At 46.5% G+C, this 19306-nt stretch overlaps 1 protein-coding gene across 1 annotated transcript; it reads right to left on the bottom strand.

Annotated features, from left to right (window-relative positions):
• Positions 1-1826: 1826 nt before the first annotated feature.
• Positions 1827-19296, bottom strand: LOC144107118 (uncharacterized). The gene is made up of 4 exons (XM_077640104.1): positions 19095-19296; positions 12847-13110; positions 11969-12491; positions 1827-9657 (listed from the first exon to the last, which is right to left on the bottom strand). Exons 1-4 carry the CDS (start codon positions 19155-19157, stop codon positions 8891-8893), a joined length of 1617 nt encoding a protein of 538 aa, XP_077496230.1. The 5' UTR covers positions 19158-19296; the 3' UTR covers positions 1827-8890.
• Between the last annotated feature and the right edge of the window lie 10 nt (positions 19297-19306).

The following is a 19306-nucleotide window of genomic DNA, read 5'->3' as shown; positions in this document are numbered from 1 at the left end:
GATAGCAAGATGGCGGATTGATGCGCACTTGGAGGACGCGCAGCAAAGGGCACAACGCTGACGAGGCGTTGCTTTGCTGCCCCCGATTATCGATTGGCACCACGAGTATTAATTCATACCCTCCCCCTTTCCCTGTATGGCTGCTGAACTGCAACTGAGGGGAGTCTGACTTGGTAAGTGATGCTGGCTGTGCCACAGGGCATTTTCTTCGTAGTCCGGCTTCGTGTTGGGTACTGCTATTACTTGTCAGGCAGCAGCGGCAACAGAGCCTCTGCCGGCTGAAAGCCCTTTCTAGTTTTGTGTGTGCTCGCATTCAGTAAAATTTAGCGGCATACATGTTAGTTTTGACATCAGCCGACTACGGAAGGAGTTATGGGAGGCCAATATGTCTCATTATTATCTCCTGTTGCTCTTCGCGCTCCATTTATTCCTAGCGATACTTTCAATGCAAAACTAATAGCATATTTGCGTACAGAAAAGTAATACCCAGTTAGCCTAATAAAAAATGCATCCAATAGGACATCCGATAGGCTACGATTCCCCAGACGCTGTGAGGTACCATTTTCATGGCTATATGATGGTTTAACGTCCCAAAGCGACTCAGGCTACGCCGTTGTGAAGGGCTCCGGAAAGTTCTACCACCTGGGGTCCTTTAACGTGCACTGACATTGCACAGTACACGGGCCTCTAGAAGTTCGCCTCCATCAAAAAAAAATATATATAGTTGCGAAAACGTGACGTACTTGACTGCTTAAAATAATATAGAGCGAAGTATACGCTTCGTTTAGGAAAACATTTTTATTTTGAAAAAGATCGGACCTCAGATCGAAATGTTGAGTAAAATAAGGATCTTTCCTTAAACGATGCGTATGCTTCGCTCTATATTATATATAGATCTTTGCTGTGGTTCTTTAGACCCTCCAAACAGCAAAGCCGTGTGCACTGGTAGCAAATAGTTCAAGGAATCTACCTAAATAGGTAGTTCAATATTGGTCAAGTCATAAAACTATGCAGGTTTGCATGCACGTTAACCGAAGGCCACAATAACTGCAGACAAAAAAAAAAAGTGTTTCTTCAAACTATGCATGCTGCTCAGACCTAGACTGATATAAGCTTGTGTATCAGACAAATGAGGACCTATGCAGCAGTAATGAAAATATACGAGCACACGTGCAGTGAAATTTTCGCAAGGGAGCTGCGATTCATGAATTAGTTTTAGCCCTTGACATTTATTTTGCGGCCTTTAATGATGATATACACAAAATATTTTGAACTTACCTTTTTGCTGGTACAGTAGGAGACTGTCTGGCCTTGCACAAGTGCCAAAGACAGGCCAAGCAGCTGGAGACTTTGGCATCCTCCCTATCAAAATGTTGATCCTGCTGCACAACGCAATACACCCAGGCTAGGCTGCACTGCTTCATTTTAGTAATGACAACTAAAAGCTCAGGATTCTTTTAATAATACACAGTGACTCTCCATATTCTTTTCCAACCTTTCTTACTTTCCTACATCTTGTTCCCAGCCAATGACCCCAAATCTCCAGAAGAGGTTATGACGTGATCTTGCAGAACCACGATGTATGTGAATTCGAGATTCATTCGCTGCAAATGCACACTATCACGTTCTCCAGGCATACCACCACAACAAAATGGTGTGTAAATGTAGACTTGTGGGCATACCCATCGCCCATAAATGTCTAAAAAATTTGGACATGCAGAGGCTTGCACACATGCTTGCAAGAAATCATGCCAATAGTGTCCAACCGCAATCCGATGGTCCAGCTTACGGATCAATGGCATTGCTGCAAAAGTTGACAAGGCTGCTGTTGAGCGAATGCTTTATTTGTTGTTATTTGTTCTTTCGGCGCTTGCCACATGCCTCCTCATACAACACTTGTTAAAAGCTGTCCCACACATGGACTGATCTTGCCATACAAAAAATATATGTGTACATACACACACACTCCAAAATGCACATCATTTTTTTTTCATGTAAATCTATACCATGGTATCAAACACGATTGTGGTAAAACGTGTGTGTATAATAGCAATGTATATAATATATGTATATATATATATATAACTTCAAGTATACAATATATCTCCTTTTTTTTCCTTACGAAACAAGTATGCAAAAAACACGAGTATGGTAAAAAATAACTTTTTTCTTTTCATGATGGGAAAATGTAAAAAGCACGAGCAACAAAAAGTATTCTTAGGAATGAGTTGTTCCAAGTGAAGAAATGTCCTTTAACAAAGCAAGCCACTCTGTTTATGTGTGTGAGAGAAGGTGAGAGAAACAGAAAGGGGAAGAAAAGAGAGGAAAAAAAAACAGCATGTTGTGTGTGGGCAACAATAAATATATACCAATCCTCCTATGTACAACAAAGTGGGCATCGTCGTCTCCGTACATGATGACAAGTTAAAAAAATGCCTCTGCTTTGCGAGCACGAGAAACAGCAAATTGTTATGACCCTGAGAACGTCTCTCCTAACACCACCAGACATATCGAGTGAACAACAGCTCATCAGAAGAGGAGTATTACAAGAAGAAGGCATGGTTTTGGCTCTTCGGCCCCACCCGACCACTGCTGTCCCCGCTCGCGCATACGAACAGACTGCCTCCCCTTCTTCACAACAGCAAATAGCAGAGCGGACAATGAAACAGACAACAAGACAACAGGCTTCATTCACCGGAACGCTTTGCCGGACACCACCTTGGCGCCAATCTCTCAGGTACTTGGTCAGTTTTGGTAACGTGCATGTGTATGTGTGTGTCTATGTGTGGGTGCGCAAACAAGCAGTTTTGTGTGTGTGTGTGCGATGCCTCCTTCGTGGCTGAACACTCTTGTTAGACTAGAAAGCGCAGATGGTGTTTTTTTTTTTTTTAGAGCGTGGAATAACCTCACTCTTGGTTGATGATGAGGGGCCTCATAGCTAGACAAGGCAGCGACTATGCAAACCCACCACAATTCCAAGCTAAATGTCGTGTTGTTAAGATGAATTTGCATAATTCAATCCACAAAAATTTAAGGCTATATTGTTAGATGGCGTTAAAAAGGTTGGTAGGCCTTGAAACTAATACGATTTTGTAGATTTCTCACAGTTTCGTTAAGTTTCGGGAGGTCAAGGATTGCCACGAAGAATGTTTTTTAGAATAAACTGCAAACAGTTTGACTGCAAATAATCTGTTAATGCTAGGTACAAGGCTTCCATGTCCAAGGCCATAGCACCTAAACTTTGCATGGGAACACTCAAGCCAGGGACAACCACTAAACCCTCAAACAATGTTTACTTATCACAATTTGTAAATGTATATTACACACAAATCACACTATATAGCATAATGTGAAGAATAAAACTGTACTACTATAATCGTGAGAAGCATATCTAGTTTTGTACTTGCACCATCAAGAAAGGTAAATCTGAAGCTAGCTCAACTTCACCTCGCACTAAACGGGACCACAATTCAACAAAACAGGGAAGGTATTTCTAGGTCTACAGAAATTCCATGACTTCTAAGGATCTGCATAGATAAAATCAATAAAATTCCTTTTTTTAATACTTTGGCTCAAAATTCGTATTTTTTTTCATGCAACTGTGGTTCAGGTACCAAGAGTGCCAGTCCCAGCAATCATCCATGCACATATCGCACTGTCACCATTTTAGGCGTCTAATGCCTATCAGCCTATCTTCTGCCACAACAAGCAGATTGATACCCCTGTCACACGGGCACCGCAAAGACCTTTAAGAATCAGGTCCGTATATCCAAAGGCGTAAGGTGTGCAGCTACACGGCACAAATGTTGCGCCTCTGCCGCTAAGGGCCTTGGAGGCGAAGGCGCTTGTCAGAGAGCTTTGGAGCCCAAAGGCGTGGCCTTAGAGAACCTGGGATCGCAGTGCCATCCAAGGTCAAAAAGTAAAAGCAATGAAAAATAGATATAGCCAACAATGTTTGAAAATATTTTTTTTTAATACGAAAAGTGTGTCTGGCTTTGCTTTTTGTGTGGGTGTTTATATTTTATGCCCAGATTTTAAGACAGTGGAAGTGTTGCAGCAACACCGACTGCCCCTGGTGGCCAAGGCAATACACAAAGCCTGCTGCTACTGATGGGAGTAGCTGTTTCAGTACTTTTAAGGAAGCTATCAGAATAAAAAAATATTGTCTGAGCTCAACAAATGAACAGAATACCCCAATTTAATTTTAACACACTCATTTCAGCCACCTCGAGCACAGCAGCGGGTGCTAAGCCTGAACGACTGTTTCACCTTTGGGCTGCACCGTGCAGCTGTGTCGCTGCTCCTTTAAGCTTTCGCTCCTTTGGTGAAAAAAGGTGCCTTTGCTGGAAAGGCCTTCGAGGAATGCCGTGTGACAGGGGTAAAACTTGTGACATCCAGAACCAGCCCTGTGAACTGTATAGCCCACTGTTCAAGGTCCATATAAACTATGCAGTCAACGGATATGTGCTTGTCAGCATTCTGGCAACAATTAATTACAAGTAACAAGCAGAGGACAGACAGCAGCAAGATCGTGCACACCATGGTGCAGAGCGAGACAATGCCCTGCTTGTGCTGTCGTTGCATTCCTGCACAGCAGTTCGCTGTGCAATGCCACTGCATTCTGGCAACATTCATGTCACACGTGACGTAAGCTAGTTAATTTCGGCCCAGGTAATCGCAACCACTGCCACTAGGGCTGCTTGTGCACAACTGCAAAGCAAGCCGCACTACTAAGTTCTACAGTCTTCCATTATCAAACTTTAATGTTTCAGACTTCAACATATTCGTGATTTTGCAATAATCAAAATGTAATGAAACGCTCTATAATGGGAATGTGGGGGGGTTGCAACTCGCATGCTTTGTCCCAGCCAGTGCCGCCCATCAGATAATTGCCCTTGGTACGTCGAGGAAAATAAAAGAAACAAAACCTCGATCGTAGCCTCGACAAACGAAGGGCATTCTCTTAGCCTACAAAATGTGTAGAGGCCCCTTATGTTTGTACCATGCAAAGCACACTTACAAAGGCTGCCTGACCACTTGCCATTGAAGGCAAGCAGCGCTCAAGCTTGGTGACGATGTGATGCACTGAATGTATTAGAGTGTTTGCGGCAGGCTCGCCTGCGGCAACTCTCTTGAAAGCATTCTTTGACCCCTGCCAAATTAAGCTTACATTTCAGATAAACAAAAAAAACACACAAGTGGAATGGTAGGCACCAAGCCTTTCAAGATACCTGAGCTCATAATGCAAAAGAACATCACGCACCACTTTTCGCAGCATCTACCTGCACTGGTGCTTCTGTTTACCTCCTCCACTAGGATGCGTTTGAAAGGAACTGTAACAACACTGGGTCAATAATTTTTTTGTCATGGGTGCATCACAGAATCACTTGATCGGTTATTTTGCAAGCGCACAAAGCATATTTACGCACATCTAACGCAACACACCATGCCGGAGGCCGTATTCTGTAGCGATCGCCTTTGGAGGTACTGTTCTCAGTAAATGCCTGTTAGAGTATAGGTGAAGATGCAGAACCATAGAAGCGGCAGGAATTTACTGGGTAGACTCAAGCTCTGACACAAATGGTGTGTATCCATCAAATGTGCAAGTAGTCCTCAATTCCTTTCTGAGCAGCCAAACAGCTGCATTCCTACAAACATCACTTGGCCCTGTTGATAAGAGCAAACATCACGTGGCCTCTGGCCAATTGGCCCTATTGATAAGAGCAATGGTCTTGCCACTAGTACAGCCTGTGTCACTCGCTCATGGGAAGCTTTTCGATATTCTGCCAAAAAAATACAGGCTTGCTGTGCATTACTAAACACTTAGTAATAGACCTGATGTGTTTGCAGAAAAGGGACTGATGTGTGCATCGACCCATGGGCAGAGGTGTTGCGCCAGACCTCTAATCACATGAAGTCTAACTAACCTTAGCCTAAATCCATTGAAGCCAAAAGTGATCGCTCGAGAATGCGGCCTCCCCCCCCAACTCTGTCATCCACCACAAAGCAGTTTCACTTCACCCAACGTTCTTTCATAGAGCTTACAAGCAGCAAGTCGTGCACGACCTGCGATTTCCTTTTCAGGCGCTTACACAAACACTGTGTCACAACGACCAGAGCCAAACTGGCAAGCACAGAAACGTGCAACTCTTTACAACCTCACGGACGACAAGTCGACATTTTAAAAGTCCCACTGCTTGCAAACGAGCAATCAAGATTGGGCTTTCAGAAAAGTTGGCTTCTCCCGGCCCTCGCATTTCTTGCACTGTAAACGACGTCAACGGCGCACAGGTGCAGCAAAACGTAAATAACGACAAGCGGCAAGAATAAACGCTCAAACATTCATCACGACCAACAGGTTGTACTTGGCCTGCATGAAAAAAAAAAAAAGAGATGGAAGCAACTACATGTAAACAAACAAGCAGCTTTGCAGCCGAGCTTGCATTCGTTGCGACATAAAAACCTTGTTCACTGGAACGCTTGGAGACCAGAGTCCTTCCTCACTCCTTGCCCAGACTGTGCGCATGTCTAAGTGCTCCTAGACACTTTGTGAAGTCCACAAAAATGAAGGCGGCAACATTTCAACAAAGAAAAAAAAAAACAAACTTCAACAAGAAAAGGGGGGTGGGGAGCGTAGGTGATATGAGCACATTTGGGCCTGCAACATGTGTGTGACCTCTCTCTGATAGGCCAGGATTGACAAAAAAAAAACGGCGCACCCCGCCTAAAGATGAATACAGCGGGCCGCTCGGTCCGCAATACAATATATGTGTGACAAAAAGACACTTGGGGAGTGTGTGTGCGCAATAAATAATGCCCCTCCAAATTTGCTTTCGTTCTGTTTTTCTTCAAACACGTCATCCTAGCAATACATCCACAAGCAAAAAAATAAGAACAAACAGACATTGAAAAAAAAAATTTTGTTCTATGAGGAGATTCTCCTGTTCATGCAACGAAGGAAGCAGTCTATGTGGAATTATTGGCCCCAGTGCACTAGCAACGCCACTCGGTGGTGTTGTGCGAGCTGGTACAGGCGACAGGCATGTAACGCTAGCTGCTCTTCAGCAGGCGTTGAGCGAGCACTCCATGTGAGCGCATGAAAACTGGCAGCAGCAACAATCTCCACACAAACTTGGAGCAGACCTCATGGTTATTTTTTTGCGGCAGAGCCTTGATGCTGCCCGAAATGTGGATTAAGTTCTTAAGGTAGTTTTAAGAAGCTCCTTGGCTATAAAATGTCCATCACACAGCTACTGAGTGACAGCGATTCAAAGGGAAAAAAATTGTACGCTTCAGCTACTGTCTGGTTTTCTGCATTGTGCGCACCTTAAGCTTCCATATTACACAAACATGAACACAACCCATCTTCACAAACTTCTGCAATCGTGTCAGATTAAAATTAGTGGTAGTTAAAAGCAAAAGGCTTAACACAATCAAAAATTCATCCGCACTTAGTGTTCTGGTTGAAAAACATAAAAAAGGTTTCTTGGGGGTGATTTAAGATGAGATTAACACGTTCACCTCTTTGCATTAGCAACTTGTAGTATTCATCCATGAAGGAAAAACAGATGTTCAACCTAACAGTGAGTTAAAACTGAACACCTCCGAGCTACAAATTAGTTTAGAACTAATGAATTGCTGTATGTAAAATGATTAAAACCTACCGAAAATCCTGACATTGAAGCAATACAAATAAATCCAGTTTTCGTAGAGATAGCTACGCCAGCCACTTCATGAGGTCAGCGTGGCTGCGCGCTGAGCAGTGGAACCACCGCCCCGCCAGCTGTGCGCATGTGTGGAGTGACATCATAGCCCGCAGCTGGTGTGCGTGCCGCACGCCTTGCCGATGCGCCGATGGCGGAGCAGACGCCACCGCCTGGTCAGTTGTGCGCATGCGCGGAGTGACGTCAGAGCACGCAGTTGGTGTGCGCGCCTCGCGCCTACATTACGCTAGCAGTTTGAGCCTTCAGCGTGGCGGCGCCGTGGCCACCGTGGCAGCTGCCGGCGAAACCGAGTGGGAGAGAAGTGGAGAGGGGAGAGAGCGAATCTGCGCCCAGGGACGAAGGTGAAGAAGAAACACCCTGCGAAACACAGCGGCAAAAGATTGGAAAAAGATTGACTTTGAAATTCGACTGAGCGAGTTCCACTCGGCCAGCTGTAGCTATCGCGTCACTCCAGGCTTAACCAGAGCTAAACCACAGCCATTTTTTTTTAACCTGAACATAGCTAAAAGAACTGCATACTGAAGAATCAGCTATCAGGACTATACGATGTCTCGGTTCGAGTAAAAACTAGTCTGAAACTAGCAAACTAGCACTGTGGACACAACTGAACCTAGTTAGTTTGACTACCAGACATCAATTCCTTTAAAACTGAAAGCATAGTGAGTAGGGTACAACGCAGTGTTCTTGGGCAGCAGGCACCAACACAGAGCTCTTTAACCTGCTCAACACCACAGCTGGTTTGGCTTTGGAATAAGTGCCATGCATTGGTGAAGCCCAATAGGGCATGGAAAAGTGATGCTTGAAGTTGTGACAGCAGGACAGCGGTTCACTCAAGCCCAAGGCTTCAGACCTTGGCTCTTACTAACCAGCCTGCCTTGTTCTGAACTGCTCACCCCCCAGCCATTAGATGTGCAATATAAAAACAAAAAAGAAGAATGAGGTAGAGCAGGAGGCCCGTCCTCTCGCTGCCACAGTGGCGCCCCTAGTGCACCGCAGCAGAAGTTATTGCTCTCTCGTTTCTGGACGGGGAAGAAAGAGTTTTGTTGTTTGTGTGCTGTGGTGGGGGCGGATGGAAGACGCCTTTGGCACGGGACCCCCGGGTGTGTGCGCGGAGTCTTTGGCGGAGGCCCTTGTTTGTACTCCAGCAGTTGTGGGGGGAGGGAAGACTAGAGCCCGATGCGTGCCGAGATGTGCAGTCCGTTGAGGCGGCTTTTGAGCGGCAGGCAGTCTGGTGCCAGCACGGGGACTCCGAGCAGCGGACTTGCCTCGTGGCCGTCGGGCGCCACGAGTGGGATGACGCCCAGGAGGCTGGCACCGAGGGCACCCCGTGCCGCCTGCACGTCCACAACGGGCAGGCACAAAGGCGGCGGGCCCTGGCAGCGAGCCGTGTGCGCCCGCTGCAGGCACCGGTAGCTGAACTGGCGGCCACAACGGGGGCACGGCAGGCATCGCAGGTGGCGCTGCCGCGTGTGTGCCAGCAGCTCCCCCTTGCGCGAGAACCGCCGCCGGCATTGTGGGCACCGGAATGCCACACCCTGGACGTCCAGGTGCAGCTGCGCGTGGTAGCGGTACAGGGCCTTGGAGCCAAACAGCTTGCCGCACTCGACGCACAGGAGCTGCCGGCGCTGCTGCTTGTGCGTTGTCCGCGGTGGTGACGACGAACTGCGGGAAGGAGTCTCCGACTTGATTGCCATTGCCGGAGCGAACGCAGGAGGCGCCGCCGCAGCGGGGGTCCGTGCCTCGGTCAGGTCGAGGGGCCCCTCGCTAGCCACGGCCGACGCCGGCAAGGGCGGGCGCGGTGCCGCCACGGCTGGCTCGGAAAGAACACTCTGCACGTGCGTGCGCACATGCCACTCAAAGTCCTCTTCGCTGCTGAACTCCATCTGGCACGGAATGCAGGTGAACGTCACGTCTGGAGGACGACCTGCCGTGGCTGCAACAGCAATGAACACATTCACATCCATTTCAGGGAATTGCAAGCGGGATGAGACCTCATGGAAGGTACCACTTGCTCAGGGATAGGAAGCTCGCGCCACGCAATGTAAGGTTCAAGCCCAAAACAAGGAAAATACTTCTGAAGGCAACAGAAGTGAGTGACAAAGCCCTTCATTTTATGAGTGCACTATATACATTTCCACCTATAACTAAGGTGGCAAAGTGCCCCAATATAAATATTTCTGCTCAAAGCTATGGCCCAGCACAACTCTCAGAGGCCTTTCTATTTCACGGTGAAGCAGCAGCCAACAAATACAGGCTATTAAAATCTGTGGGAAATTACCTAAATGGTCTGTCTACATAATGATTCCACATCTTGAGCACATAGTCCCGCAAGCTAACTTTTAAAAAAAACACAGTTACAGACCTCGACACCAGTTCACAAGAGTGCTCAGTGCTATGTTAAGCACCACAATATTTGCTCTAGCAACAACCCAATACAATCTCAATGAAGAGTGCTACTGAACATACCCATCAAGGCATTTCAAAGGCAAGCATATTCAAAAGTAGGCATTCACCATGAGTATGCTGCACTTGAGAACAGTGTCACATTCAACAATTGGCCAAATACATCAAACCATGCTCTAATATAAGGCCTAGCCTAACAATGCAACCCCACCTTTCAAGCCAGACACCATGCAGCACAGGTAGGCAAGAAAAGGGGGCAGCAGTGGGGCATCCATCTTCTCACAGATGGCACCATCAAAATTTGCTACATGCATGTCCTGATGCTTGGTCAGATACCTGTCCTTTATCTCTGCCCCTTGTTTTTCTTAGTCCAACAAAGCTAATATCGTTCACAAACATGATGCTAGACAAAACCCACTACTGAATGCCATCACTTCACAACACCCAAGAGCAAATAAGCCAAGGATTCAGGTAAGACAAGTATTCATTATCGTATCTGCAAGCGATGCATCACTCAGCATGCTGCACATATTCAATTAATTTGTCCAGGTTACCCAATAGTTTAGCGAATGACGAGGAGTGTCCAGTTACAACATAGTACTGAGACACTAACAGTGACCTAGAAAAAACCAAACTTGGGGGATGCTTAAGCTCTGCCTTTAGAATACGATGCAACAACATTAATGGGTTAATGTCCATATATGCGCAAGAGTTCATTCTCAACTTTAGAGTCGTAGATCGCTCGGAGTCCTCATACCACTCCTGGCACAGGATGGCAGGTGCTGCCACCGGTAGGGCATGATCGACACAGGTTGCTCTTCCCGAGTAACCTCTCGTGGCCAATCACTAATTTAACTGCCACCTGCCACGGTGGTCACTTTACTCACAATCTGCTGAGCAGGTTGTGAGCAGGTTGTGACAAGGTCATGTGACCTAGCTGGCCCACCTAGGTTGCCGCAGCGGACGGAATAACCGGCTGCTCTGCTGTTTATATGCTTTTGCAATTAGTGGCCTTCTGATTTGACGATTTATGAATTTGTGATCGCTCCTGCTGTTGTTTTCAAGGCATGCTTGCTGTGACGTCACAGCAAAGGGGACATGCGGGCGTCTGAGAGAGCTCTGCATTGGACAGTTCCGTTCGCGTTGATGTAACAGCCCCATGTCATGTGGCCAGCAAGGTCATGTGGATCGCTCGTGCGAGTTGTGGCAAGGTGTCGGTCACACATCATGAGGCTCGCCACCGCGTAATCAGCCTCGCGAATGGCGAGAATATCTACTCACAGCTGCACTGCAAAATTCTGAGACTGAGGTTGTTGCAAGCTACAGGTGGGGTTAGCCTGCTCGAAAGTCTGCTCGAACAGGTACCCTATACAACCATCACTATAAAAAAAAATGCTGCTTGAACTACCCTAAGCATGTGTAAATGCTAACACTGTCCACCCATCCAGTGCAAACCAATACATGAACACAACATGCTGATGTTTTCTGCAGGTACAGTCTTTGCCAAAAGTAACCAGGCTGCATGGTCTGCGTCTGAGTCATTAATACAGTAAAGCCCATACGGCGCCCATAAAGATGCAAACATCTTGAAAGGCGAGGACAAGGGTTCCCCTTAGCTTACAGAGATTAAGAGCTTGAAGCGTTGCAAAAGTGCTTCCCTATAACAATGAGAAGCGAAGCATGCAGCCTGGATAGTTTCGGCGAAGATGGTACACACAAGCGGCTGTACTTAGAAGGACCTATCATCATCTCTGCACAACCTGCAGGGCACTCTGTTGTGAAATCACAGCTAGCAGGCAAGCATGCACAGACAGAGCGCTAGCAGTTTAAAGACCACCCACCAATAGCCGGGTTGCCCAATATGGGAGCCAACCCTGCACTCTCGTGGAAGTCCCGCAGGTGGGCCGCCAACTCCTGGGGTGACGCCAGCTGCCGCGGACACAGTGGGCAGTCAGCCGGCTCCCCAACGTGCTGGAGCAGGTGCGTGCGGCACACCTCGGGATCGTGGGCGCTCTCAAAGGCACAGAAGGGGCATTGCCAGACGGATGACGCGGAGGACGGCGGCAGGGCCTGGCGCTCCGAGATACGCAGCATGACCGGGGGTGCTGCCTCGCCTGGTGGCGGCTCAGGCGGGCTCAACGGAGGCAGACAAACCGAGCTCAATGAGGGCGGTGGCAAGGGTGCCGCAGGCACTGCCTCCATGACCCCGCCGCCGGCGTTGTTCTTTATGTGGCACCGCCGCCGGTCGAGCACATCTGTTGACACCTTGTGCCGGTTACGGAGGTGGTGCAGGAACACATTCTTCTGGCGGTAGCTTTTGTCACACAGGCCACAGCGGTATGAAGGCGTCTGACTGTGAATGGCCTGCAAAGACCGGAGGAAAAAGAAAGACAAGTCAAGAAGATCCTAATTGAGGAGTGTGGACGTTTCACTGGCTTTTCCAGTGTACAGCGTCTATGCATCAAAGTTGGATATCAAAAGGCAACAAAAGATTTGAGAAAAGTGCCTAGCACCTACTCGGCAGTTAAACCATCAAGCGAGCTGCCACATACTCAGTGATCAAAATCAACATAATCGTACATTAAAATCAATAAAACACAGACGTAGCAGCACTTTTTCATCTTCTTTAGACTTCAAGCAACATTAGAAACTTGCTCAGCTAAAGAGAAGAAGAAAAAAACTGGCTGCAATAAAAAGAATCAAGGATGCACCCACGAACCTTGTGGCGCATGAGGGTGCCCTTCTGCCGAAAGCAGCGCCCGCAGAACTGGCACTTGTACGGTTTGAGTCCTTGGTGGATGAGGAAGTGCATCTCAAGGGAGAACTTGCGGCTAAACACCTTGAGGCAGATGGGGCACTGCACATCCTTGAGGGCTAGCGGCGGTGGCGGAGGCTGGGGGGGCCCAGCGCCCCCTGCCACCACCACCGCAGACGCGCCTGCTGCTCCTCCGCTGGCGGCCAGCTCGCTCCCTGCACTCGGCTCCTGCACCGGACGTGACCAACCCCCAGGCTGTAGACAACTGCCACCCAGACTACACGTCCACGTTGCATTTTAAACGGACATCGAGGACTAACTAAAATTGGTATGCATCGATTGATTGCCACGTCCAAATGATAAAGAGGCTGCTTTCAGTGATAACTGAGCTTTTGTGAGCCACGAATATTAAAAAAACAAAAATAATGTCAGTCGATTTGAGTAATTAGGCCAAATGCGAGTATGTGTGCAGCATGATGTGTTTCTGTGCTATGCTAGATTAAGGTGGTTGTTGGTGTGTGTGTTCTTTCATGCAAAAGTTGAAAGGAGGACATGGCAACAACTGCCATAGCACCTGCCCACTAGCACCTGCTCACCTGCCCACCGGGCGGCTTACTTGCCACAGTTGCCGGTGACCAGTGGCGCAGTGTTACAAGGCAGGTGCTATGGCAGATGTTGCTATCGGTGGGATTTGGGTTTCTTGGAATAATTTACAACCCAGATTGCTTTTCCCGAGCAGCCTGTCACGATTAAATGAGCAACTGCCTGACACGATGTGCAGCTTGCCACCCGGTGGGCAGGTGAGCAGCCTGCCAAAAAACTGGCTTCAGACAATGGCCAAATACAGGGAATGGCCACTATAAGTGCTAGCTTACTAAAAAAAAAGTGAAATGCGGGGTCATCACCACCGGCCATTTTTGAGAGCCGAGCGAAGTGCGGTGACGTCAAGATAGATTTCTCGCGTGGACCCCTGAAGCCAGACTACAGCAGCATTCACATTTGAGTGACCATGGAGACCATTTCATTCTTGACATCACGAGTTTGAAATGACGGGCGGAGAAAAAAGAAGTTCTATATTTAAATCCAAATTTGTGTATCAATAAATGTGGCGTCCTTTGAGCCAGACAAACGATTTTTACAAACCGCAAGAATTGGATGGCGCTACCCTAAGTGGCTCTTCAAAACCCACTGCAGGTTTATCCACAAGCTTCATGCAACAAAAAAAAAAAAAACTGCTGAAATAAGCACTATCCACTATGCCGGAGCAAACACTACTCTGCTACTTAACAAAAAATTATTCTTCGGCTATCAGTATGAAACCAATATTTGCCAACGTTAGCACACTACTTCCAGGTTAAGGTAGCACCGTGAAACAGAGAGGTCTAAAAGCATATGTCTGAGGAACTTAACTGAACTACATATATGTAGTAAGACTCACATGAGGCTGTAAGTGTCACTATTGCAGAAAGAAAAGGGTCTTCTATAAAATTACTTAAACAAACCAGCTGAAAACTGAGCAGAAATGAGGTCTGCTTTTTAGATGAGCCAGAGAAAAGCACAGGTTGCAAAAGTTCCAATTGAATTTTACCATTATTGTCAGCTGTGACGTGGCTAAGGTTCTTTTTTAAACACAGTGATGGCGCTAACTACTGTCTATAAAAGAAGTCAATGTGATCTAAAACCATTTCATGATAAGACACAGATTCCTAGTTATTTTTAGTTTCTCCTACTGAGGAATCAGCTTTGATGCTCTCCATAGAAACCAGGTCTAGTCTGATACTGTAACATACAGCATATTAATATATCAGTCAAAGATCGCTGTTCCTTTTCCCTTTTGCTGAGAAATTACTCTTGCATTCTAGTTCACTTAGCATTTGCATGCAACTACACAAGATTGGGCACTGGCAGCCTAAAAGGACAACAATCAAAGTTACCACAAACTTGAGAAAAAGGTATGAATGCTCATTAAGCAAGCATAGATAGATAAAAACAATGGCCTATCCACTCTGAATGAGACCCACAGCCTATTTCTGCATGTCAAAAACTGCAAATGAAAAACGCTGAAAACATATTTTTGGCTGGCTTGCGAAAGGCAGAGCACCAAGATGTGTACCTGACAGCAAATTCCCAAGACTCAAGCGCAACTGCAGTTCCTGCTTCTCTGATTACTTTCAACATAAGCCAGATAATTACCACAGTTAGGACATTTAGGCGGGCTATTTGATTAGATGCGCCTTGGAACATATAGCATGTTTGGAGACACATTGTGAACGACAAAGAAACACAAGATGGGCACCAACTGCACTCTCTGCTTCATGACATAACACTCAAACAATGCATTTGCACTCACTGGATCAGTTCTTAGAGTGGCTGAATTCCTTGCACACGTACACATCCCTCACAACATTCTGACGATATCTACATAAGCTTGTAGGCATGCCTACCTCGCTGCGATAAAACTCCTCTTTCTGTTGGACACGCACATTAGGAAAGACATGTCTAAACTAAATCATCATTATGCAAGGTGTGTCCATTACCTAACAGTGTACAAGTAGTCTGCCCCCCATTGAAGCATACGCTCTCTCTTTAATAGTAAAGACCAGTGCCATATAAAAAAAACTGTGCAAGAATTTAAAACACGTACGCCAGCCCTAGTAGGAACTGAAGTGGCTGGCCTGCAGCAAAGTAATAAGAACCGATGATTATTAGCAATAACCCGCTTTTTCACAAAGCTTTCGCTAAGTTTGCATATATATTCATGTGGTGTGAAATGTTTGGATAACATTGCACATCTTTCTTTTTTTCTCAAAAATTTATGCAATTCGATTTTTTCTTGTGCCATTATCACTCCGTACTGAATTTGGCCCAGATGTACAAAATATACAAATAAATGAAAAAAAATATATAAGCATGTTCATACAGTTTGCAAGCAGACCACTTAGGCATCTAATATTTTGTTGTTCAAAAGTACATCATGTGGCTAGTTTAAAACAAGCACTGCATTCAGGAGGTGATGTTACATTAGACACTGCTCAAGCAAGTGCATAACCAAAGCCAATAAAAACGTACAGACAATGAAAGAGTGAAGGAGAGAATGGCGATTAATAAATTTTGATATTCTGAATTAACACAAGCCCTGTATTCATACAGACTGATTCAAGTGGCCTCAATTTGCTGACTGTAATCGATTTTACTACGTAGTCCTTATTATATTTCCTAAGAGTACACACAGAAATCTACTAATTTTGGCAAAATAAACTATGAAAATGTTTTCGGTGTCCCTTCAGTGCTGAGTAAAATCAACCAGATATTGAAAACATTTAGGTCACACCACTGTAAAATAATAAAAAATAAGGATTTGAAGCAAGGAATTGTGAGCATCCTAACAGGCATGCAGTTCAAGAGGAGGCCAAAAGCTACAGTACTGTAAGCAGGAGGAAGCGGATATTTAACCACAAAGACTACAGGTGTTGGGAAAGATGAAACTGCTTGAAAACGAAGGGTCAATAACACCAAGTATGTCCCATCGATTTTTTTTATTGGCAAGATCTCAAACCCAAGTTTGTTATGGCAACATTGGAAAATCACTTCAAAAGATTGAGAAACATGCAGCTAACAGACCACTTGACTGCTACTTTTCACTGATGTTCACTGATAAAGAAAGTGCCAGTTTGATGGCAGTTGTGCTTTTGAAACAAGTAACGCAATAAAAGTACAGCCTTTAATACATACGCACGGAAATTAAAACAACGTATCCAGAGACTAAATATGCATGTCATGCACGGCACCTTTCGCCGGTACGGAGAATCGGAAAAACTGCCTCGAGCCATCCTCACCTCTTTGCACCTTGCATTTCTCTTTTTCACGCCACTTACGCAACCGCCAGGAAACATCTAATGAGCAGCTGCGAGGCACATGTTTGTTTCTCTATCTCTCTCAATTCCAGATTAACCGGACAGAGAAGACCGGAGGAACACCACTCAGATAAGAGGGCCGGTCATCAGACATCTTCGCTCCTCGCCATGGCCCTTTGCCAAAGTGATGTTGCAAGCAAGCTTCGGCAGCCATTATAAGATCTGCCGTCACCGGCGCGTGAGCCAAACAAATCGTTATCAGGAAGATAGGCCGTGCACTACGTCAATGGCAAACCGACACACGAGAGAAAAGTGAAAGTGGGAACTACCGAGCACTTGACACTGGTCCTTGCAATGTTCCACTGCTTTTTGTAAGGAGGGGTTGAAGAAAAACAGTGAATAGGAGGTTAAGGAAATAATTAAAACCTGTTAACCGATCATGTATAGTAATAAAATAGAAGAAACAAACAAACAAATTGCTGCAAACCCCTTCAAGGGAAGATGAGAAATCAAACTGAGCTTTTGCATCAGTTACCAGGTCATGGTGAAATATCAAAACAACAAAAGAAAATGCTGCAATTATTTTTGTGATGCAAAAAGGATAGGAAAAATTGTCTGCACTTTTGATGAAGCAGTCTAGCTCCTTTTAAAAGCAGGTGGCAGTTAATAAAGATCATACCTTCGAGGGAGGAGTATTTATCTAGAAGTTAAAGCAGGAAAGCACGGGCTTCTTAAAGTAAGCCTGGAATTCGCAATGCAACTTGTATAGGTGTGTAAACCTCTTGAAACATTGATAATGTCAATGTACTTTGCTCTTCGCTGAAACTCTGGTTTTGAGTCTCATCTCTCTATCACACTTTCTGTTCCTGAAGACATTTCGACACGTTGGTGCGTTGTACAGAGGTCATGCGTGTTGACAAAATTTGGCATATACCCAATACTGCACTATGCAAAAATGCAAAACAAACTCAAGGCACCTCAAAAACTAATTCTAAATTACATATTCCCTTCACCTATTTCCGGAAATAAAAATAGAGCACTTTTACAAGAAATGGGTGAAATCCTGCACAGGAAACACTAAACACCAGTTAGGCATGGGTGGAAGTCTTGGTGACAATAAAATAAAAATGCGAGTGTATCCAATGCACTCATGGCGACACTGCACATAAGTGCTTCTTCCCACCTGGTGCCAATAGTACCAAGATGACATGCCACTAATGTGTGTTCAAGAGCTCAGTAACACCAACTTGCAAAACTGGTGCTTTGGATAACATGCCTCATTTCAAGGAACAGAAAAACATCTTAATTTATTAATAGGGCGAAAAAAAAAAAAGCTGCCGCACGTTAGTTTAGCACTGTTCAGACACGTGGATTTAGTACTGCGAAACCTGCGACTACTAAACCAAGCGTAGTTAAGAGAACAGTCAGGTATGAGATTGATTCATGCCCTGTGTAAAAACAACCACGGCCTTCCGAGTTTAAAAAGCGTCCAGGCCACGTAGTAAGCTTCAGCAAGACGCCCACGTCAACTAGTTTTCGTTTTAACGTCACGGAAGCGAACAGTTTCGCAACGCAGTGAAAAACTGCACAGAAATAGCCACCGCGTAACCTGAAACCCAACAGCGCAAAAAAACATTGTGAACAAGATTTCAAGGCCACAACGAGACCTTAACGTGAGCGAACACAGCTAACGAAGCCATGCCCGTGCACGCCGCGAGCAGACGAGTACGACGCAGTGGCTGACGCGCGGAGATCGAGCAGCGCGCACAGCAATCCGATCAACAGCGCGTGCGGACGCAAAACAAGCTTCACTGCCGAGCTTCTCCACTGAGGCGCGGTCGCTACAGTGCTGCCGCGCAGTGCGACCGCATGCCTTCCGAACGGGAAAAAGCAGCAGAAAGGAAGTCACCCTTGCCAACGGGCCACCTTTCCCGATGCGAAAGCGGGCCAGATCGGCAGCAGCAGGCGCGCCTGGTCGCGAGCCACGATCAGGGTCGCGCCGGATACGCAGTGCAGTGCGCGGGGTGACTGCGTAATACTGGCCTTCGCCTGTGACGCAGGTTTGCCGTGGGAAAACACGCGCGCGCTTTGTTTTGATCGCGAAGTGGGTCAGAGGCGCCCTCCGGCGATTCCGGGTTGCCCCCGTAAACGTAAGGCCTACGCACTAGCATCGCGCTCCCACTAGCACGCGGCGAGCCGCGCTCGACCTCGCGGGCGCGGTTCGGGACCCGGGCTCCTCGCCCGCCCGGTGGCTCGCGAAGGGAACAACGCGTCCCTCGGGCCCAAAGAACGCCATGCAAAGCAATCAGTGCAGCGCGACGGCGCGCGTAAGCCTAAGGCAATCAACGTAAACACTACCTTGTCGAGTCTTTCCATGGCATCCCCCGGTTCCAGCAGCCTCTCGGAGTGTTCGCCGAGCATACGGTTACGTTACGTCGCGCGATTCCGCGCGTTCACAGCGACTACGTTGCACCAGCACATTTTGCCACCCGAGCTACGCGAAATGACGCCCTACGATTCAGAACAACGCCATTTATTTCGCAAGAGCATTTCTTTCGACTCGGTCACTC

This window comes from Amblyomma americanum, chromosome 10, assembly GCF_052857255.1.
Source record: "Amblyomma americanum isolate KBUSLIRL-KWMA chromosome 10, ASM5285725v1, whole genome shotgun sequence".
Lineage (NCBI taxonomy): Eukaryota > Metazoa > Arthropoda > Arachnida > Ixodida > Ixodidae > Amblyomma > Amblyomma americanum.
This window is presented reverse-complemented; position numbering and strand designations above follow the sequence as displayed.

What these genes read in the sequence shown, in the direction of transcription:
- LOC144107118 (XM_077640104.1), bottom strand. Translation starts at nt 19,157, where the DNA reads ATGCTCGGCGAACACTCCGAGAGGCTGCTGGAACCGGGGGATGCCATG. An exon ending in GCACCCTCATGCGCCACAAG is followed by an intron (nt 12,492 to 12,846) that starts GTTCGTGGGTGC and finishes CGGTCTTTGCAG; the next exon opens with GCCATTCACAGTCAGACGCC. An exon ending in ATTGGGCAACCCGGCTATTG is followed by an intron (nt 9,658 to 11,968) that starts GTGGGTGGTCTT and finishes TTGCTGTTGCAG; the next exon opens with CCACGGCAGGTCGTCCTCCA.